Below are 24,469 nucleotides of genomic sequence, written 5' to 3' on the forward strand. Positions count from 1 at the left end.
ACATGTGTAATCACTGGCAAACACATACAGCATATTTGACATGTGATATAAACTTCTCCATAAGTGTACTTTCTTCTTCTCTGACATGTTACTCTTCTGCTAAAATAGTTGACACTTCGACGCGATCGCAATTCACCAGCGCGTACCCGGACCACGGAAGTAGTAAAAAATTAACTTTAGTCATAGCAGGATGAAGAAAATATACAACAAAGTCATTCTTTATTCTCAAATACTGCATGGTGCAAATATCAACATTTGAATAATTTAACAATAATTTTAACCTAAAAAACATAAACATGAAAGTTCGTGAGTTATTTCCAAACATATTTGAATGTTGGATCATATGGGTGGTGCAGTTTTGGTGCTTAGGCAATATGGCAAATTAATTTGAAGTTGAGAATGGGTAAATTGCACTCTGCAGTCAAATATTTCCAAAACAGATTTTTCTGAATTTTTACTGTAGCTGCCAATGATGTCATATATTACTGCCATTTCGGCAGCACATGATAAGCACCCTCTTGATATGACTTATGTCTAATATAGTAATGATTTTTACCTGGCTACTGCTGCTGCTGTCAACCTGCTTTACAGCACTTGATGCAACATCTGGAAACACTGAAACATATCGAGTATCTTGATCAGTGTTAAACACATATCGACTACGAATGTAGTGTCTTCTCCATCCAATGTCATCTCTAGGATCAACCTTGCCATCCTTGTATGCTGCCCTGGCCTCATCCACAGATGCAAAGTGGATCAATTGTTTCTTTATTTGTACCATTCTAACGGTTCCATATTTACTGAAATATCTTTTTATGTCTTTCATGAGACACTGACCCATCAACTTCAATTGTGGCGTTGTAACTTGAAGGCATAAATTCTACATAAAAAGAGAAATAGAATTGAATCCATCTAAGATCAAAAAGGGTCAGGCTGACATGGTTGGGTGTGCATAATCATTGGAAATTGATATTCACTATAATTAAAGACACAGATAAAAAGAATTTATCGCGTCTGACGTCATCTGTCAATCAAATTCGAGCACGGTTTGTTTACAAGTGTCGTGATGATGACTTGCCGAACGCGGATTTATAACCGGGCGCCTTATTGTTAATTTTGTCTTTATAGTAGGAAACTTTCTTTGGTGAAGGCACCATGTCCACAATGCCTAGAAAGGCTGCTTTTTGCCTTGTAAAAGTACGGACTCTTTCGCCATTTGCTGCTATTCCTTTTCTCCGATCAGCACCAGATAGATCGGTCTTCCTTTTACGCACTGATTAAGCTGTGTAAACCAATCAAGGATCGTAATTGACAGTGACATCAGACGCGATAAATTCTCTTTATCTTTGTCTTTCATTATATATGGAATAAAACTGTATCTCGTTGTAACATCATCTAAGCTGCAAAATTCATCTCCCATTGAAAAGTGTGTTCCAATGATTGCGTACTCCCTGTGATGTAAACACAAATCCACAGACATACATATTTGTGTAATCACCAGCAAACACATACAGCATATTTGACATGCGATATAAACTTCTCCATAAGTGCTTACTTTTATGTCTTCTTCTGTAGATGATATTACTCTTCTGTTAAAATAGTTTGGAAATCAATCAATCAATAGAGAGCAACAGTAGGGTGATACTGGCATCGTGTTCAGAGTTTTGAGGTATATGTAATTGTTAGAAAATACTTATACTGTAAAAGCAAATCTCACATTTGATGAAAATTTCTTCTTTCATCAAGTTTGAAAATTGCTTCTCCTGCAAAACTGTACAAAACATATTCCTGTTTTCACTCTGCGATATACACTTCTTCATATAAGTACTTACATCTTCAGATGTACGTTCCTTTTTACATGAAGGTATAGGAACATTTACAGCACTAGTCTTTTTATCAGCTTCAGTTGATTGTGCTGTTGCGGATGTGGATGAATTGTCTCTCTTCTTTGATATGGTACTCTTTTGCTATAATAGTTTCAAAATATCAGAAGGAAAAACAACAATCAATCAAGCTATTAATCTATAAAAGGGGAACAGAGAGTTCAGACTGACACTAGATTAAACACCAAGTTCGTTGTCCATGAAGAGTTTGAAGGCTGTTGTTTATAATGTGTTTTCATGTTACTCTGCAATTGCACACCCATGTGTCCACTGTTAAACAGCAATATTTGTCCTCAACGATTAAGGGCTGGGGTATGAGCGTTTGGACAGTATTTATTTTGGGACATTAGAGCACATCAGACATATCGAATTGCATTCTGAATCGAAGAATGTCATTCTGATATCAAATAATTTTGAATTTTTGACATTCGCAATTTAATACACATTTTATGGCAAATCATTAAAAATTGATATTTTTGATATTTAACAGTACTTGAAGTAAACTTTATAAATCTGATGATTTATACTTAAAGTGTATGTAGGTGGGTTGAAAAGCCGACGATCAATTGAAAATTTTGACTTTCGTATTGAAGATATGGATTTTTTTCCCAAAACACCAAAAAAATTAGGTCTTTTGGGGAAAAAATCCATATCTTCAATATGAAAGGTCAAAATTTTCAATTGACCGTCGGCTTTTCCTCCCTGCTACATACACTTTAAGAATATATCATTAGATTTATATAATTTACCGAGGACTGTTATATATCAAAATTTGAAAAATATCAAATTTTTATTTGTCATAAAATTTGTATTATATTGTGATTTTCAAAAAATGACAATTATTTGATATCAGAAAGACATGCTTCGTATTCAGAATGCAATTCGATAGGTCTGAGGTGCTCTCGTGTCCCACAAAAAATACTGTTGAAACGCAATAAACGCTCATTTTAGAGCCCTTAATGTTGTTCACAAAAGTGCACTGACACCCCACATACAAAATACCTGTATGTTCTAAAATCAATACACTAGGGGCATTTTTTAAAGGGGCCATTTATTAGAAGTGAGTTTTCAACAGAAAAACTTGCAAAATGCGAATTCCTTAACTCGCAAAATACAACTTCCGATTTGAAATACAAGATGGCGGGTCCCAGTAATTTGCACTGTGCACTGTCAAATATTTCCCAAACATATTGAATTTTGTCAGATATTACTGCTATTTCGGCAGCATATGATAAGCGCACTCTTGCAATGACTTATGTCTAATATGGTAATGAACTTTACCTGGCTACCGCTGCTGCTGTCAACCTGCTTTGCAGCACTTGATGCAACATATGGAAACACTTTAACACATCGTTTACCAATGTAGTGTCTTCTCCATCCAATGTCATCGGTATCAACAACCTTGCCATCCTTGTATGCTGCCCTGGCCTCATCCACAGATGCAAAGTGGATCAATTCTTTGCTTGTTCGTTCTGTGTCAACGGTCCCATATTTGCTGAAATGTGTTATTATGTGTTGCATGGGACAAAAACCAAGCATTGTCAATTGTGGTGTTGTCACTTGATGGCAGAAATCCTACATAAAAAAGAAACACATATTTCAATAATAATAATTGAATACATCTAAGATCAAAAAGGGTCATGCTAGCAGTGGATTAAGAGGGTTAAGGTGTGCGTAATCGTTAGAAAATGCTTTTCACTTTACAGAATATCTTGTCATGACATAATCCAAGCTGCAAATTCATCTCCCATTGAAAAGTGTGTCCCAACAATTATGCACTCCCTGTGTAAACACAAATCCACAGACTACCAACACATACACTATTACAGCATATTTTACACTGAGCTATACACTTCTCCATAAGTGCTTACTTTTTTCTTTTCTACACTTTATATATTACTGTTCTGATAAAATAGTTTGAAAATCAATCAAGATATTGAGGGCAACAGATGGGTGATACTGGCATTGTGTTCAGAGTTTGAGGTGTGTGTAATTGTTAGATAATACTTTTTATAAACCATAAAAATAAACCTCGCATTTTATTTGATACCAACATTTAAATTTCCTCTTTCATTGAGTTCTTTGAAAAATGCCTCTCCTGCAAAACTGACTCAAATGTATGAAACATATTCCTGTTTTCACACTGCGATATAAACTTCTTCACTTACTTCTTCAGAAGTAGGTTCTTTGCTTGTAGGTGTAGGAGCATTTACAGCACTAGTCTCTTTATCCGCTTGTGTTGGTTGTTCTGCTGCAGATGTGGATGGATTCTCTGTGGCTGTGTCCACTGACGAGGCTGTAGATGAGACTGGTTGTGCAACTTGTGAAGTTTCTTTCTTCTTCTCTGATTTGTTACTCTGTTGCTTTAATAGAAAAAAAAAACATCAATCAATCAATAAAAGGCCAACAGCAGGTTCAGACTGAGAATACATTAAATACTATGTGAAATCAACTGCAAACACAGGCAATGATAAAACACTGAATCTTACTGACGACAAACATGTTTGAGACTTGCCACTGAGTGAAGACCGTCCATAGATTTCAATTGTGGATGTTATTAGTAGGTGTAGGAGCATTTACAGCACTGCTCTCTTTATCAGCTTGAGTTAGTTGTGCTGTTGACATACATTCTAAATATGAAGCAAAGGCTTGTGGGATTTATCAAAAAGATAAATTGGCCCACTCATGATTGTTGATCAGTTGGAGCAGTTACACCAAATATTGTAGTTAATCATGTACAGAATGTTTTGTGATTTTCGACAAATGGAACCATTGTGCATGTTGGTATTTTTGCCTCTATGATTGAAAATAGCATAAATCCTTGAATTGCAGTTTGGATGCACACAGGATCCTGTTGGGGATTAAAAAAACAATTATTTTCACCATATCTGAACATTGTTCAAGCAAGACAATGATAAGCACCCTCTTGCAATGACTTATGTCTAATATGGTAATGAATATTACTTGACTACTGCTGCTGCTGCTGTCAACCTGCTTTGCAGCATGTGATGCACCATATGGAAACACTGTAACATATCGATTATGTGCATCACTTTTATAAACAGATGGAATATGAATGTGGTAATGACTTATGTCTAACATTACCTGGCTACTGCTGCTGCTGTCAACCTGCTCTGTAGAACTTGATGCAACATACGGAAACACTTTAACACATCGTTTACCAATGTAGTGTCTTCTCCATCCAATGTCATCGGTATCATCAACCTTGCCATCCTTGTATGCTGCCCTGGCCTCATCCACAGTTGCAAAGCGGATGAATTGTTTCTTCATTCGTACTGTTTCAACGGTCCCATATTTACTGAAATGAGTTCTTATGTCTTTCGTCAGTTTCATGTGACAGAAACCACCACTCGATAATACTGCCAATTTTGGTGTTGTAATTTGAAGGCAGAAATTCTACATAAAAGTGAAACACACATTTAAATAATAATAATTCAAACCATCTAAGAACAACAAGGCGGTTTTCGAACCATAAGTCTTGCCTGCTTTCGCGACTGCCTGCTTTCGCGATTACTTTTGGTTGAAGTAAATGAACCTGAAACAACCCATGGTGATTTGCCTGTTCAATTTGAGCTTGATTGGACCAATATTGAAATTTGACATTTGACCCCTAAATTTTGGTGGTTCTCGGCTGGGCAGCATAACCTGGCTGATGGTGACTGTACCCACCAAGTTTCATGCCCATCTGACAATTTTTAATAATTTGACCTCATGACCCATGATGACCCCAAAATGACCTTCCAAAAATTTGACTCTAAATGTTGACTGTACCCATCAAGTTTCATGCCCATATGACAGTCTTTAGTAATTTGACCTCAGATGACCCCTGAGTGACCTCGGATGATCTTGAAATGACCGTCCAAAAATTTGGCTCTAAATGATGCCCATGTGAGTTTTTAGTAATTTAACCTCAGATTACCCATTGGTGACCTTGGATGACCCCGAAATGACCTTCCAAAAATTTGACTCTAAATGTTGACTATACCCACCAAGTTTCATGACCATACAACAGTTTCTCGGAGAAAATAGGCGAAAAGCAAAACCTAACCAAAATGGTACTTACACACATACCCACACACACCCCATACATACTGAAGGAACACACTGTCTATCGCAATATCCCCCTCATGGCTAAAGCCAGGGGAATAAAAATGCTTCTCCTGCAAAATTGACTTATATGTACAAAACACATTCTTGTTTTCACACTGCGATATAAACTTCTTCACTTACATCTTCAGAAGTAGGTTCTTTGCTTGTAGGTGTAGGAGCATTTACAGTCTCCTTACCAGCTTGTGTTGGTTTGGGTGTTGCAGATGTGGATGGATTGTCCGAGGCTGGGTCCTCTGACGAGGCTGTAGATGAGACTGTTTCTTCCTCCTTCTTTGATATGTTACTCTTTTGCTATAATGGTTACAACAAATTAGGAGAAAACACATCAATCAATCAAGATATTAATCTATAAAAGGCTAACAGAGAGTTCAGGCTGACACTAGATCAAACACAGATATGAAATTAACTGCAAACACAGGCAGTGATATAATACTAAGTTTATTGCCCACAAAGATGTTTGAGTTTGAGGGCTGACCCTGCATCTCAATTGCAGATGTTGTTTATAATGTGTTTTCATGTTACTTCAATCACACACCCATGTGTCAACTGTTGTGCAGCCATATACAGTAAGCACAAGAATTAAGGTACCAGTTATGTTCACCCCAAGTATATCTTAAACAAAGACAGATACGTCATAATTGGAACCAGTAGCTAATAGCTGCATCTTTTAGTTCGAATTTAAGACCTCATTCGTTGAAATCGTTCAAGAAATAAAGACACGGCGATCGGAAAACCGAAGGTAGATGCAAATTTAAAAGTTGCAGTTTGCTCCATCATGTCCATTGCATGCCCATTGATTTGTACACAAAGCGTAGTCGAACAATCGCCGTGCTGATTAGCACGTTAAAACTAGCATCATTGATTAGAACACAAAAGTGCAACTTCTGATTTTGTTCTTCCTTAGAGTTTAGATCACCGTTTCTTTAATTTGCAACCAATTTCAACAAATGAGATCTTAAATCAGAGCTAAAGAGTACAGGTATTGGTTGCTTGTTTAAATTTTGACATATTTGCCTTTGTTTAGGTTATACAGAGGTGAACACAACTGGTACCTTAATTTTTTTGCTTACTGTATGTCCTCAATGATGGTGTATACAAAAGCACACACCTACACCCCACATACAAATCTACAATGAGTTTCTCCCTGACCACAGTACCTTGTTTGCCAGTGTTTACAAATACTCGCAAACACAAACATTTTCCCTAATATCACCAAGGATGAAAGTAATTTTTTTAAAGTCCGAACATATATCAAGACAGCTGACAGGTTGGCACCTAGATAAGATGTTAACCTCCTTTTTGAAGCTGGTCCGTTTCACAATTCCTAGAGTGTGAGGCGGGAGTGCATTCTATTTGTGGGCCGTACATGTAGATGGCACGATGGATAGCTCATGACTAACAAGGTTAGATCTTGGAATTTGAACTGCAAGGTCGTGTGATCTAGCTGATTGGCGAAGACGAGGGTCAGTCTGAAGTTGGTCAGGAAGTAGTTTAGTAACTTACGTGTATTCCCATAGAACATGATGGAACAAAATAAGGCACCTATTGATCTACAGTGAGCCAAAGGCTGAATTTGAAGAGAGGAAGGTTCTTCCCCAGGGAGATCTATGATGTGGATGGCACACCTCTGTACTGCATCTAGCTTTGACAGTGATGTTGGAGTTGCTCCATGCCATGCCAGCATACTCCATCTTAGATCTGACCATACTCTTATAAATTATGGCTCTCTGAGCAGGCACCAGGTAGGGTGCATCACGGCGGAGGAGACCAGTGCACTGGGCTGCTGTCTTTGCCATCTTGGTTATAACAGGGTTCCAAGATAAATCTCTGCTGAGGGTGAGACCAACTAGAGAGCCTCTGAGAGCTTTGTATCAAAAAATTGGAGGCTAGGATGACTGCCTACAGAATCTCTGTGGTTGGAAACTGAGATGGATTTGCATTTAGCTACTATGAAAAACAAATTCCAGCCAACGTTTTGATCTCCACAAGGTTTTTGTTGAGAGATGCAGCTTGTCTGTCCTCTCTAGACTTGATAAAGGGCATCAGGGTAACATTGTCAGCATAAAAGATGGAAGTATTTGTCATCAATAAATATAATAAATGCTCAAGCGCTATTTACCATGGGTCAAGTATAATGAGCATGTATGGAATAGTCCCTGTTGTTTGACCTTTTGCATATACAACAGGATTTCTTATAACTGAGCTCTGCACATTTGATATAAATTATTTATGCCATCTTACCTTTGGTACAGGTTTCAAGATGTGGTGCTTTAAAACTACCCATGAGTCTTTGATTTTTTGCATCATAACTGTTCCACGACGTGTCGCTCCAAGATATGCTGCACTAGCTTCATCAGCCGACTCAAACTTAACGTAGCCATACGTATGTGCGAAACGAGATCTGAACGTTTTTAATAGTGTAATGTCGGTCACAGTCCCATATTTGGAAAAGTATGATTGTAGATCTTCTTTACTTAATTTCTCTACTCGATATACATGCAGCTTAAGAAGCTCCTGGGGAAAATATATAGGCAAGATACAAGTTGCATAATACAAATGAACATTACACAAAATGAAAGTCAATACTTAGGAATCTGGAATCCAATTGGATGGGTGTTCCAATGTGGATAATTGTTTGTGAAAATATTGAGTTAGCTTGAAATTCCCCTGGACCAGGAACTTGCTGCTAATTGTCTCGTTGTAACCCACACAAATATAAGGGAGCTGATCCTGGCTGCGAAGGTCAAATGTGGAATGTCTAGGGTGTGTGCTTCTTAGCTGCATGTCCCTGTGTTGTTGTTTAATGGTTTATGGAATGATATATGGGGCCTTAGTGGAGCAACAACCTGTTAAGCGTGCTTTAGGATATAGGTCCCATTTATTGTAACCAATCAATAGAGTTCTTAAGAGGCCGATAGTGCACATGGGGTTTACATCCCTAGCATACAAGATATCAGTATTTTATGCAGATGCACCTCTTAACATATTTATGCATAATTTATGTTATTTTTTAAAGTTCTGTTTAGCCTTCACACACTTTTCACCTGCCTTGAAAGTGATGTCATGCATAGAGTATGACTTGAGGTATTTGATGATTTGATGATACTTTTGTTGAAATTCAGTATATGTGACACGATCTGGTCCATAGGGGCCAAAGGAGGCATTTATGAAAACCGAGTTACTGTAATTATTACATTATACATACAATAGGCTATCATTTACCGAAAACACCAAAGGTATAGTATACTTGGTTTTAAAGTTTTTGGATGTCCATTTTCTTAAGTATTTATTTTATTGTTTTTGTACTCCATACTTTTATCTTTATCTCAGTTTCAAATTTGCCGCCTTTGGCCCCCATGGACCAGATCGTGTCACATATACTGAATTTTAAATTATTTTATAGTACTCACCTCATCTGATTCAGAACTTGCATTTGCTTCAGATGTCTCTGCCTGAAATAACAAATAAAAACATCCAAGAGTTATAGCGGAGCAAATATATTAATGGAAATCTCTGGCAATCATAACATTATGTCTTGTATGTTAGAGAAATTATTATTAGCATGAATCACATGGTTTTATTTAAAACAAACTCATGGTGACCATAAAACCAATAAAAACAGTCGGCTCTCAACACGCGATATTCAAAATTCCCATGCCGAAATTTCCTAATGCAATGACGTACTGGTTACTTGTGCTCAATTGTCATCAGCCTTCATTGTATTACTGGGACATCATTGCACTAGACAATTGCAGTGCTCGGGAATTTGGAATATCACGTGTTGAGAGACAGCTGTTTTTATTCATTTTTATGGCCAATATGAGTTTGTTTAAAATAAAATCACATGATTCGTGCTTGACATTATTTTTCTAACATATAAGACAAAATGTTGTGATTGGCAGAGACTTCCTTTAACAATGGATATATAATATCAGACAATCGAGTACAGATAGAAAGAACCAACAGCAGTTCTAAAAGAAATGAAATGAATGCGAGTGCTTGTGTATTGTGTTATACATGACTGATGCCAGTGCCCTCTTGTCTGGGTGTTGGAGCAAAGATATTGCACGGTCAAAATACAGCTGTATGCGTTACCTTCCAAGGCCACATCTCAATTCACTATCACCTCTCTTGAATTTGTTACACTGGGTTCCTATACACTTACATTAACGACTCCAGACTTATTTTACCCAGGACTTTACATGGCTTGTGATTTCAAAGAGTAATAAATGAATAGGGGTCTAACAAAATGTCAAAATCTGGCAATGCTAGGTGTTACCAGGTGTTGCCCAGAATAATACTGTAAAAGATTTCTCATTGAGGCATGGAAAACTAGGAATAATATCCAGCCAACAAATTAATGTTTTTAAAATAACCATGCGATATTGCTTGCTCATACATATTTGCATATAGGCTACATTATCTTTAAAATGTAATGATTATGTTTTTTATAGTATTCTGTGTTTTCTATAATTGTTTGCTTGTATGTATATTGTATGTTGTTAACTTATTTATTTTATACTTTGTTAATATATGTGAACGCACCGTCGGATAGACGAGTGCCGCTGTTGCAAAAGCGATTGTTCAAATAAATAAATAAAATAAATAAAACCACATTGAATAATTATAAAGACTTTATTGTGACATCTACTTCCTGGCATCAAGTGATATAGCTGTCCTTTAATATAGGTTGAATAAACATTGGGCTATTCCAGTTGAAATCCATACACCCCTTCCATACAGGGAGTGTGAATTTCAAATGGGGTTACTTGAATGGGTGACACCAGTTGAGATCTACAACTGTGTGGGAGATTAAGGTCATGTCTTTCATAGGGGATATATGGATTTCAACTGGAATAGCCCAATACTCATGCTAATCCAAAACTCATCAGACTTGAGATTCTAACATTGTGAACTTGATATATATGATAAAAGGTCATCACTGGTCAACCCTGAAATCAACTGTATCACAACATATGGAAAAATTCTCCTTTGAGGAAACTTGTCTTCATGACGAGTACAGGTAAAGTCTGAATTTGATGTGTTGAGAGATTGATTCCACTAAAGCTACTAACCTTATCTTGTTTGGTACTTTCTTGTTTTTTAGGTGTCACTTTCTTCACATCTTCTTGTTTACCACTTGTAGTATCAGATTTTAGACCCTGCAATAATTAGTTAATAAATAAACACATTAATAAATATATAAATAATAAATAAATTTGATGTGAGGCTGAAAAAGACAAGGTGCTTCTCAAACCACTAGTCTTATCTGCTTTTACAACCCCCTTTACAACTTAGGCCTACTAGGTAGCCATCTCCACCTACCCCATTCCTACCTGTACTTGATACTCTTCAAATAGTTTTCTCTGTTCGTGATCACTCTGCTCAATCTTGCTTAAGATTGCTGTCAAGTCTCAGAAATGCAATACATAAAAGTGCTGCAACTTACTTAATTATTTTAGCGATAGAACATAATCCTGGGTTACAATTTTGTCGAACACTGCTAAAATATCAACCTTGATTCCGGCAAAGGAATTTTGTGGGAATCATGTGACCCTTAGAATTATTTTCTGTGCTTACAAAACAATCAAACTGTATTCTCACCTTTTGTTCTTTAGAAGCGGGTCCTGACTTTTCTTTTCCTTTATCTTCACTTTTCTGAAATAATCCAAAAGAAACTTATTGACTAATTTTATTGTCCATCAAAATCACAAACAAACTTAAACACATAACACAAAATCATACAAAAATACAAAGCATCCTACAAGTTCTTGTTTCCTGCCAAAGGAATATTGAGGGAATCAAGTGATTCTCAAAATGATTTTCTGTGCACTTTGAATACAGTAGAATTCCATCTACAAGCATTTACATACCTAAAATGAGTGGGTTTTTTTTATACCCTCCACAAAAAATTATATGGAGTTTGAGCAACTATACCACTGATACAGGGGGCTGTACAAACATGTATTAATACTATTAATGTAAGACCAATATTGTAATGTTTTTGTGGCAGGTGTCTGCCATTTGTTTCTTTTGTCCAAAAAAACCTTTGTTTAGAGGACTATATGGTTGTAGATGGTATATATATAAAATTTAGTTCCCACAAATCCTTGTACAAGAAGAACCCTGATTCACAAATTCTCATTGAAATATTATCTCTGTTATTCAAGAATAAAGATGCTACATATTCTTCTTACTACAAAAGTCAAAACTGTATTCTCACCTTCTGTTTATCAGAAACTGATGCCAACTTTTCTTTTCCTTTATCTTCACTTTTCTGAAATAAAGAAAACAATGTTTATTTTACTTTCCATCAAACATTAATACTGATACATCCAAATGTCATCCATTCCTACAAAATATTGATTCCCGCAAAGAAATTATTTTCTGTGCTGCCTTTGAACATTTGTGACAATCAACTTTTATTTCCACAAATTCTTACACAAGAACTCGTAATAATTTTAATGCTATTCAACTAAAGAATAAAAATGCTACATATACTTCTTACAAAAAAACTCTGTAACTGTATTCTTGCCTTTTCTTGCCTCACCTCCAGAAGTCCCTGTTTGTAAAAACAAATGCTTGTATGTGTGCACATACACTGAATACTTTGTTGAATAGTGCTACATGTTCATCATTATTATTCTTACAAAATCAGTCACACTGTATTCTCACCTTCTGTTCATCAGAAATTGATGCCAACATTTCTTTTCCTTTATCTTCACTTTCCTGAAATAAACCAAAAGAACATCTATAATAAATAAGCGAGTTGGTAAACATTTCACAATAAAATCTCAAGAGGATGGGGATGCTATTGCAAATGGCATTGTCATAACGCACAGTGTAATTTACCCATAGGAAAAACAATTCCATAATATGCATGTACAGTAAAGCAACAACCAATCAGCATTTGGAACATTGTTGACCCAATGACGTCATCACTACATTTTCATTGATAAATTTCCTAAATTAACCATTTTCGATTTTGCGACCATTGCTATCTGAGAATTACTTATAATGAGGATACATTTCAATGAAGAAAAAAAACCAGGAAAATTCTGGGAAAAAAAGTGTCAAATATGGCTGGTATTGACATTTAATAGGTTTGATTGCATGCTCTTACCTCATTAGAACTTATATATCCAACTTTGATGACATTCCCTGCTATGCAATGCTTTCTATATTTGCCAAATTTTGTGCCAGCTTCATATGCTGCTGTTGCTTCACTGACAGATGCAAATTTGATGAAGCGATAATAGTAGGGAGTGCCCTTTGCCCTCCACGGCACATCAACTGCTTCTACTGTCCCAAACTTCTCAAAATAAGCTTTCAAGGCTTCTTCCCCGACGACATGTACATCACCACCAACAAAGAGTCCCCGTTGTCTGAGAGATTCCTGGGAAAGGTCAATGGTATGTTATGGTGTGCTCAATTGATGACAGATAGTAGGGCACACAAGCCCTAGCAGTGTTGTGCACTTGGGCAAGGCACTTTACCTCACTTGCCTCACTCTACCCAGAGGTGAAATAGGGAGCTGTAATGAATATTGCTTACAGAAAGGAGCATGCCTTATGCATTGTATGGCAGCTGACATACTCTATTCTAACAGCAGAATAAATGTAAATCACTGAAGGCGCTGTATAAATGCCAACATTTATTATTTTTATTATAATTTAAATATCAATACCATACAGTTTCTAGTGGGGTTGGCCAGGGTGGGGTTGTCCCACTAGAGTGAGGTTTCAGGTAAATCAGGTAATTCTAGGCCAAGTTCGAATACTCGGAACGATAGTGGCTCCGCGATCGTACATAAGCATACACATGTCTCACACTGCGTACATGCTACATGGATGCAACGTGTGTTCGAGCTTGGCATTACTTCTGTAGTTGTGCTCTCAAACCTGAGGAAAGTCATCACATACTGTGTTAACATCAAAAAAGAGTTTTATACAGAAATATTTTAAGGCAATTTGAAGAACATAGTTAATCTAACCATATCCAACTACCTAAAATTTATAGAATTTATAGTATAGATTTCCAATTTTTTTATACAAATTTAACATTTCTGATGTAATAAAATGGTCAACAATCAACCATGAATTGGTTGTCATACTGATCAGCAGGAGATATCTTACACTTCCCACAATGCATTGCTTCCATTTCAATATTCTGTACTGATTTGCTATCTAGTGCAACATGGGTCAATGGTGACAGAAAGTACAATGAACAAAGCACATCCAGATTTTGCGAAATGTTTATTTCTTGACTATCGACCCATGTTTAGCTAGTCTATTCTTAACATGAAAACTAACCTCATCTTTTTCTTTGGATGTCCCTGGTATTGTACCTTTTTTCGTTGTTTCCTTTTTATCCTGCAAATCAATCAATGAATCAATAAAAGGTGTGAGTGACCACAGATAAAAAGTCTAATAGCAGGTATTATTAGTCTGAAAAACTCCAAAATTTGGAAAGCTCCAATTCTTTTGTACACAGGAAGTGCAGAGCGGAGATAAAAAACAAAATGAATTCAGATTTAAATCTGAACTCAATCAATATGAGTCATACAAGTATATTTCAGAGAAGTGAATACATTACAATTAAAATAATTATCAAATAGACATCCAGGAGTAAACTTATACTTCCTTTACCTTTAATATATTCTGGAATAACTAACCTCAATTTTTTCTTTGGGTGTCCCTGGTATTGTGCCCTTTTTCGTCTTCTGCGGTTTAACCTGCAAAATCAATCAATGAATCAATAAATCCCAATAATGCACTCTTTTGGAAGTGGGAAAACATTACATGTGCAGTCTCTCTAATAACACTAGTATAACGTATATGCATATGTATATAACCCACCAAACCAGGTCAAAATGATACAACCAGGAAATTATTTTCATCTTTGTCCCAAAATTTTTTTTTGCCCTCACTGACCAAGAAAGCTTGAACTTATAAGCAAGAACTTATCTGTTTAAACATATAGCTATAATTACATCAGTGGCGGCACCATGGAGTGGAGGAATATCCACAAACTGGCTTTTACCTACAGTCAGGAAAAAAAAACCCAAATCACTGAAAATCTGACTATTTGGAGCAATAAATGCTACATCTAAGGCACAAGTTCTGATTGCCCCGATTCACTCTACTCCCCCACCCCTGGTGCCGCCATTACCCAGAGGAGGCTTAAAGGCATTCCTACAATGCACTATGATTGGGAAATTTGATCCTGATTGCCCCGATTCACTCTACTCCCACTACCCCACCCCTGGTGCCGCCATTACCCAGAGGAGGCTTAAAGGCATTCCTACAATGCACTATGATTGGGAAATTTGATCCTCTGATCCTTACCTGAGTCACAAGACTGACATCAAAAGTTGTATCTTCTTCTCCAATGACATGTTGCCTATAATTGCCATGTGGCTTTCCATCAACATAAGCTGCTGCAGCTTGTCCCGCCATGGCAAACGTGATATAAAATTTTTCGCAATGATCAGTTTTAACACTCTTTGGAGGTACTTTGAAAGATTTAACCATCCCGTACTTCCGAAAATAAGATATCACTATCTCCATACCAACGCTGCTTACATCACCACCAACATAGAGCCGTCGATCCAAGAATGGTTCCTAGCAAAGATAATTGTATAGCTTATATTAGTGCTAGAATTATTACAAACAGTAACATACAGTATTGGATACAGCAAACCTACTCCCTTATCAGCAGTCTATTGGATTTATTTTGTACTGTGGAACAGATCGTGTCACAAATATATTTTTCTGAATTTCTCTACATACCGTATTCGTCCGAGTATAGTCCCACGTTCGAGTATAATCCCACCCCCCCTTTTTCGAAAAATTTCAGAAATTGTAAAAAAAAAAAAAAAAAAAAAAAAATATTTTGAATTTTTTTTTTTTTTTTTTTAATTTTTTTTTTCCGGTTTTGGAGTGTCCCTGGACCTAGACCTAGATGCTAGGATCATTCATGGTTGACCTAAAAAAATTAAAAAAAAAAAAAAATTCAAGATATTTTGTATTTTAATATGAAAATTGATAATTTGTATTCATGTCATACTCTATTAATGATTTCAAAATGCATTGAATTTGAATGCATTTTTTTTGTTGAAATTGAGTATAATCCCACCCCCAATTGTGAAAAATTTTCACATAAAAAACGGGTGGGACTATACTCGGACCAATACGGTACTTCCCTGATATTAAATATGGTAAACTTGTTCCCCCAAATAACATATGCACAGCTTACGGAAAACAAAATTTGTTTTTTATTTTTAGCATTATCACAAAGCATTTCTTTCATTTCAATTTTCTGTACAGATTAGATATCTAGTGCAACATGGGTTGATAAGTGACGAAATGTCCCTCAATGAACAGAGCACATCCATATCTTACAAAATATGTTTGATTTCTTGACTATCAATCCATGTTTAGCCAGTCTATTCTCAACATGAAAACAAAGGGAACCTGTACAAAGTAATAGGAGCGTCATTTGATGTAAAGAGGTGGCGCATTATGTTGAAAAGGATTCTGGGAAGGGTAAGATACTTCCCTGGCCTTACCTGGTCTTCAGTCTCTTCCTCGCCCTTGTAAGACACCAGCAGAAATTGGCCTTTAACATTAAGCAGTCTTTCTTTCCTGCCAGGGATCACTTCTCCCGCTTCAAAGGTTGCTGTCGCCTGAGCAACAGACTCAAAACAAACAAAGCCAAATGGGATTCCATTTCTCCTTGGATTTACTGTGACTTTTGTCACACGTCCATACTCTTCGAAGATGAGTTTGATATTGCGAGGAGAGTAATTTCCAGTGTCAGGAATGAACAATTCTCGATATTTCTTGGGCTGTTTCAAATAAAATGACATGAAAATTGTTATTGACTACATAGTGGAGATTTATAGAAACTGACAAAAACAAACATGTAGGGATTCAATATTACCGAAATAAAGTTTGTTCGGCTTATATAAGGCAGACTCATAACACTGTGTATTGATAAAGAATGGCATGCACACTGTCGGGTGCAATGCTTACGCTAGGCTTATGTGAATTTACGCGACTGTAAGTTGAGACTTTATTGATGCGCGCAATAACAAAAGCCGAATAATTTCTGCCTTATATAACAAAACAAACTTTAGAATACTCCAGATTCTAGTAAAATACAGCACTAAATTTAAGAAAATGCTATCCTATTTTGCGAAATGAAACATTGCTAAATCTTAATCCTTTAGTTAGTAACAACTGTTAATGGAAGTCAAATTTTAATATCTGGCCAATTTTTGGAAATCAGGGCCAAAAACATGCCATTTTACTAGTGTTTTTGTATGCTGTGACAATCAAGCCAAAAGACTTATTCCAAGTTAAGCATTCTAACTTTTGTAAAACACATTTTTATTTATAACCAATTATCAAAAATAATATAAATTATTAAAATTAAAATTAAATATAATCTTAGCCAATACTCAAGATTTGGAATGCTTAGACTTGTTCAAAGTCTTAGAATTTTGTGACTACAATATTGTAAAAAAAATTGCAAGTTCTTGGCTTATTTTTCAAAAAATTTACCAAATATTAAAATTTTACTTTCATTGCTAGTTAGTTATAACTAAAGGATTAGGATTTTTCATTTGGGAAACAGTATTTTTTCTTTTAATCCAAAAAGTGCTGTATTTTTTTCCATCAATCCATTTTTATCAATTTGTAAGCATTTATATGTGTCTGTATGCAAGTCCTGAATTTCCTATCAGTAATGTTTTGTTCGAAGGGATGCTTCTTTGTAATAGCTACAAGCTAATTCAGTTACATTAGCTAGTGTACTCTATGTATACTCTTTTGATATATTCCTGTGAAATTGTAATAAATAAATAGTAATAAAATACAATTCTGCCACATCCTTTCACACTCTGTCAATTTGGCACTGTTCAATGGAAACATGGAAGTATGGTTATGGTTGATTAATTGAATCCCATCATCATCACATCATTTGACGAATAGCCCAGGCATTACGTAATTCTATTTGCATAATAGGCAGGAAGAGTGATCGGGAATAGTGCGAAAAGACCTAGCAGAATAGTATAGAATTAAGCAGCCCTGATGAACCATTTTGTATGACAGCCAACATTTTGAGAATTATCACAGATCAAAGGATTAGAACCAAGGACCACATCATGCAGTCTAATGTTAGGATCAACCTGTAGTGTACATTTTTTTCTGAGGAATAAATGGTGTGTTAGATATATTAATATGCTTCTGTTGAACAGGGTCATGACAGAGTAGAGCATTTAGCCATGCGGATAAATATGTCACATGTAGGGCCTCTTTCCTTAAAAGAAATATGGGGAGACTTTTTGATGACTTCAAACCATGATTCAGGCTGAATTATGTTGGCAACCTGGCTTTGGTTGAAAATTGTTTTGTTGTTTATGTAGAATACTGTTGTATTATTAGTATAATTTACTTTTTAAAGTGCTGTGGTCTTTGAAAGGAGCTAAAATGCTTGGTTGTATTTTATTTGATTGTATTCTATACTAACCCCACGTTGCTGTGAGCTTCCACTGGATTCGGTGTCATCCATAACTATTTCATCAGTTGCATCCACCTGTATGCAAGGATAAATTAAAAACATTGCATCATTGATGATAACAAGGTCATTTGGCAGCATAATTGGGCATCTTTTGAAGATTTTCCACCCAACTTTCCTGTCTCATAGAACCCAGAACAAAAATAGTGCCCACAATTTCAGAAACTTTTCGACTATTAGCATGCATTTTGGGGATTTGTTTTTTCAATATAAAAAAACAACTTTGAAGCAATTTTTTCCCTTGCAATTTTGCACACAAATTCCCCAAAATTGGTCTCAGAAAAAAGATGTCAGACCATGGATTGCTAGTCAAGTCTGTGCCAAGTTGCTGTGGACTTTGCTATCACTATGAGGCGATATTTGCAAACATGGGCCTGATCATGCATTCACACTAACAATGCTAGCATACAGAGGCGCAGCAAGGAGGAGTGGGGGCATTTGGGGGCACATGCCCTGGGCACCACCCTTAGGGGGGCGCTGAATTGACGAATTCAGCATCTATTCTGCGCCCCTCCAAGTGATGAAAGTCAAAATTTTTGCGTGCAATTTCAGCACAGAATCATTTGAAATATCAATGTAAGACCGATATTCAACTTCATTATAACTAAAATTAATTAGTAGTAGGCCATATTTTGCAAATTTGTTTCCAGAATCGGGGGTCATATGTATCCTTAGCCCTGGGTGCCACAAGCCCTAGCTACGCCACTGCTAGCATACCGGGTCATGGGAGATTAAAATGACAACTTAATTTGCAGCAATTCTGGATGATGAATAACCTCATGAAATATAATCCACATGTACAAATAAAGCTATGAATATTCTGAAAAAAGTAGAAAACTAGAATTTGAAAAGGTAAGCTTACAATACGCATTGGTTAGACCATATGCATGGTTCACAGGTGTTGGCCCTGATCATTTATTCGTATATCCGCCATTTTGGATTTTTGCCATTTTGTGCATTTTTGACACCAAAGACCAATTTTTTCTTCATTTTTTAAAGTCCCCAATTAATCAGCCCTCGAATTAACCCACAGCATTTTGCCGTGGGTGCCCATCCCCACTGCCATAATGCCCTCAAAATATGTCCTTTACCCAAGGCAGTCACTTGTCGTGCCCTCTAATGAAGTTGCGTCGGTGCCCGGCCCAGCCCTGCCCCTTCATAATAAAATCATCTATCTATGTTTGTGTGTGTTTTCTTCACTTTTGAGAAATTGCCTTGGCGCCCTTCTCAAATTTTCAACAGTTGCCATGATGCCCTCTTGAAATATTACAAACTGCCGTGCTGCCTTGCCTTTTGAGTGAAAATCCAAGGCAATTAACAACTTGCCCTAAAAAAGTTGCTGTGCCCCTTCAGATCCTTAATTCGAGGCCTGCAATTAATCTGTATGCAATTACCTATCATGTGAGACATGTTAATGGTGTGGCTTCGATTTAGTTTTCTTCTTCTGTCAATTTTCACTTTACGGCCGCCATCTTGGATTTTGAGCTGAATTTTCATAAATTTTCAAGTTTTACCGGATTTTTAAGACAAAGGCGATTTTTTTCTTCAAATTTTTAAGTCGCCAAGTAATCCTTGTACAATTATCGTTCATATACATGTAGTTATCTTTTTGATCTTTTTTGACCAAGTGATCGAGCGGTCTATGTACATCAACCCCTGTAGGTGGTACTACACCCCTTGATAAATGTGTGACTATTTTTGCATTTTTCTCCAAAAATAATAACACATGTATATAATAGGGGCAAGGAATCCAGTTACTACCATGGAATTTCAATGACTCAAGACAAGTGGTACGTTATTTATAAAGTGAAATTGTTTTAACTTGTGCAAAGCCATTACTATCAACTAATCAAATGTCAAAGATCTACTTAGATGTTATATAAAACAAATAATGAATGTTTTTCATTAGTGTAATGGAAGGAATATTTTCATTCGTTGAAAAATGTAATGTTCCATTCAATTCAGATTTGCTTTGTTAAGTGGAACATTCAATTTTTCAACGAATGAAAATATTCTTACCATTGACCTCATAAACATTCATTATTTGTATAGTATTCTATACTAACCCCATATTGCTGTATGCTTGCACTGGGTTCATTGTCATCCATAACTAAGTCATCAGTTGCATCAACCTATATGCAAGGATATATTAAAACATTGGATGATTCACTAGATAGTTATCTTAGGGTATTTAAATAAAAGCCGTGTTCAGACTGACGGTTTTACATCCGGCGCAAGGTCGGAGTAGGGTTTGGAGGAAGGATAGGTCGGCGGAAGGTTGTGTGAAATGTCGGTGTAGTGCCACACATGGTGCTGATAGCTTCTGTTTGTGTAGGGAGGCCGGTGTGAACGCAAGTCGTGGGAAGGTCAGAGTAGCTTAACATGACGTATTATTGCTGACTTTTGTCAAGAGTAATACGTAAACACGACCTGGTGGGTCGGAGTAGCTGACGGTGAACAAGTAAACATGACCAGTCGGAATAAGGTAACCTTTTGCAACGAGCTGTCGACTTTTTATCGGGTTTGAGGGGAAATAACACAATTTAAGCAAGATGCAAATAGTGCATCGATGCAATGTTCATGCACTATTTGATGTACTTCATCATTCTATTTGCCACTGAGCTCTGTTCTGTTGATGGGCAAACAGTGGTGATGCAAGGGGATAAAATCTGGCATGGAGAAATTAGTAGTAAAATGTCAAAAAAGTAATATCAAAAAGCAGAACAAATTGCACCTGACAAAAAAGTAAAGAATTGTCAGCAGCAAATTTTGTTTGGCCGTTTCGATGATACCCAATCATATTGGAACTCCTGCTACTTAATGAAAAAGCAAGGGCATGTTTGCAGCACTGCAAATTTAGTTCCAAAAGTTACTCCATGTATTCAATGGTCCTAGTGGGTAGTCTTCCAGTGTATTTCAATTGGAAATGCAGAATTGATGTAAACATCATGAGCTAGACCCATTTTCTATCCAAAACCGATCTAACACAGGCCCACAATTATGTCATAAATCCTATGATTAATGCTATTACCTGGTCTTGATTTGGTCCACAATGTCTTCGGTAACAAACCACGAGGGTGTCATCTCCAATATTATGCAGTCTTTTTCTTTTACTAATCATGTGCCCCATGAGACTTCCTGCTTCAAAAGCTGCTTTAGCCTGAGCCACCGATGTAAAACATACAAAGCAAAAGGAACCAAGTGGTTCGCTGTATACTTCAATCTTCCTCACAAAACCGAACTGACTGAAGTAATGTCTTAGGTCAGATTCAGTGCAATTTCCCATGTCTTCAATATACAAATCCTGATCTCTGCGGTTCTGTTTCAAGAAAAAATATACAATCAATTATGAGTAGGAATTCTCAAAAGTAAAATCTAGGGTTGTAACATTATTACCTCTATGCACAAATTAAGTCTAACTACATTAGTCCTACAGAGAAAGAACTTTTTGGTATTTATATACCTTATTCTATATTATTGTAGATACATATAGCTTTATATTAGATGGCCGCAGCTTAGTTTTTGAACTTTGCTAGGAGTAAAGGCGGAAAAGAAAGATCCCTCCCTTAGTCTAACTGCCACAGTTAGACCAAGTCTGAAGTTAGACTTGGTCTAACTTGTTTTGTTTAAGTTCTAAACCCATCACAACTCTTGGATAGGATTTATATATTAGAGGAATAATCTCCATAAACAGAAGCTACCAACACCATGTAGTGTTACCCCACAGAAGCTACTGACACCATCATGACCATGTAGTTTTACCCCCTCCCACACAAAGCTCTAGACACAACATAGTGTTACCCTTCCCACACACAGAGGCTACTGACACCATGTAGTGTTACTCCCACACAGAAGCTATCAACACCATGTAGTGTTACCCCACCCCAGATACACAAACACAGAAGCTACCAACACCACATAGTGCTACCCACACACACCGATGCTACTGACATCATGTAGTGCTACCCCCTATCACATAAAGAAGCTACCAACACCATGTAGTAGTGTTACCCCCTCCCACACACAGAAGCTACTGACACCGTGTAGTAGTGTTGCCCCCACACAGAAGCTATCAACACCATGTAGTGTTTCCCCCACAGATACACACACACAGAAGCTCGCAACACCATGTAGTGTTACCCCCTCTCACACACCCCCACATAAGCTAAGTGTTACCCCAGACATCCTACACAGAGGCTACCGACACCATGTAGTGGTACCCACAGACACACCCCAGAGGCTACCGATACCATGTAGCATTACCACCCACACACAGACGCTACCAACACCATGTACTGTTACCCCAGACACCCCCCACACAGAAGCTACTGACACCAGGTAGTGTAACTCCCCCCCACACACACAGAAGCTAACGACATGTAGTATTACCCCCCCTCTGACACATCCCCACAGAGGCTACTGATACTATGTAGTGTTATGCCCCCTACACACACAGAAGCTATCAGCACCATGTGTGTTACCCCCCCCACACAAAAGCTACCGACACATGTTGTGTTACATATTAATAAGCTATCCTTACATATTCTTGTGAGCTTGCAACCGATTGCTCTTCATCAGTTTTCACTTCTGCAGTTTTCTGCTCCTAATAATAGAAATACATGGGAAATATTATTTTGATCATTATGAGGTTAGTCCCGATGAAAAACCCGGGAGGTTGGAATCGAGCTAAAAATCATCACTGATTTGATCTGTAAATATTAAAATAATCTATTTACATTTTATATAATTATATAAAACCTTTTGATGTGCAAAATATGTGTTTTTGTGTATTTTCTAATATGCTTAAATTATTGTTTGTCCCTGATATGCCAAAGCTGACTGGTCACTGATTTTTCATGTGTGAAGTTCATAAATATTAAACTGAACTAAGGCTAAAAAATAAATGTTATCTCTCAAAGCCAATGACAGTTACAAAAACAAATGCAGAATGCAATTTTTCTTTTTACAGATTTTATTAAAACTTGATTTTGAATTAAGATGTCATTTGCAAGTGTTCAAATTACACAGCAAAAAACTGTGGTTCATTTATATAATTGAAGAACAAATATCAATTGGTTTATACCTATAATTGAATCAAGTAAATTTTCTTGCAAATACTTCAGAATTTCATGATTTTACTGCAAAAACTAAAAACCTATAAAAAAATCTTAAATAAAAAATTCATTCAAAGTTTCAGCTGAAATGCAGACGCTAAAAAAAACCCCAAATGCGCACAGGGGCGTTGAGGCATAACATTGAATCTGACCAATAACTTACTATCTATTGATTCATACCTACTGCCTGTCTGTCTATCAGGCTAAACAATAAAATTGATTTGTCTCATGTTCCATGGGAATTGAAAACATAATGCGGTATGCATTTTTTTATTTTACTTATTTAATATTCAACAATGCCAATTTGGCATATTGTATTAATCCCAATCTATAGTGTTGCCATACAGCACATCTCAATGTAGGTTAAAGTAGAGTCCGAAGTTTTCCGTTTTACGGAAAACGGAAGAAAATCACGGAATCGGAGGTACAACACGGAAAATGACATTTTTGTACGATGTGACATAAATTATTAAAAGATAAGAGAAATAAATATTAAAAACAATCATGAGTTGTGTATGATAAATATACTGTTTAATAATACTAAAATAAGGTATATTACCATGTATGAACCCCCTATATCCCTCCAAACATCGTAATAGTCGGCCTATTATCGTGATAATATTCTAATCAGAGCATATTGATCGCGATATTGAACACTTTATTGTGATATTAATATCATTGTTTATACATTTTAAGTATTTATTCATGACACGGATTTACAAATTTTACAACACAGATTACAACACGGAAAATGGATTT

The 24,469-nt window shown here is 36.5% G+C and overlaps 1 protein-coding gene across 1 annotated transcript in view; it reads right to left on the reverse strand.

Moving 5' to 3' along the window:
* Positions 1-24,469, reverse strand: part of LOC140137910 (uncharacterized) — a 50,109-nt gene that overhangs the window by 14,851 nt on the left and 10,789 nt on the right. The window contains exons 3-23 of the mRNA XM_072159715.1: positions 23,137-23,199; positions 21,628-21,915; positions 20,663-20,728; positions 18,549-18,614; positions 16,585-16,863; positions 15,362-15,637; positions 14,689-14,748; positions 14,327-14,386; positions 13,138-13,410; positions 12,690-12,743; positions 12,238-12,291; positions 11,619-11,672; positions 11,090-11,176; positions 9,425-9,466; positions 8,256-8,528; positions 6,135-6,305; positions 4,989-5,300; positions 4,052-4,246; positions 3,165-3,458; positions 1,833-1,967; positions 557-880 (exon numbers count right to left, since the gene is read on the reverse strand). Coding sequence (XP_072015816.1) covers positions 557-880; positions 1,833-1,967; positions 3,165-3,458; positions 4,052-4,246; positions 4,989-5,300; positions 6,135-6,305; positions 8,256-8,528; positions 9,425-9,466; positions 11,090-11,176; positions 11,619-11,672; positions 12,238-12,291; positions 12,690-12,743; positions 13,138-13,410; positions 14,327-14,386; positions 14,689-14,748; positions 15,362-15,637; positions 16,585-16,863; positions 18,549-18,614; positions 20,663-20,728; positions 21,628-21,882 — 3,330 coding nt within the window. The 5' untranslated portion in view covers positions 21,883-21,915; positions 23,137-23,199. The remainder of the gene's footprint in view (positions 1-556; positions 881-1,832; positions 1,968-3,164; positions 3,459-4,051; positions 4,247-4,988; positions 5,301-6,134; positions 6,306-8,255; positions 8,529-9,424; positions 9,467-11,089; positions 11,177-11,618; positions 11,673-12,237; positions 12,292-12,689; positions 12,744-13,137; positions 13,411-14,326; positions 14,387-14,688; positions 14,749-15,361; positions 15,638-16,584; positions 16,864-18,548; positions 18,615-20,662; positions 20,729-21,627; positions 21,916-23,136; positions 23,200-24,469) is intronic.

Source organism: Amphiura filiformis, chromosome 17 (genome assembly GCF_039555335.1).
Source record: "Amphiura filiformis chromosome 17, Afil_fr2py, whole genome shotgun sequence".
NCBI lineage: Eukaryota > Metazoa > Echinodermata > Ophiuroidea > Amphilepidida > Amphiuridae > Amphiura > Amphiura filiformis.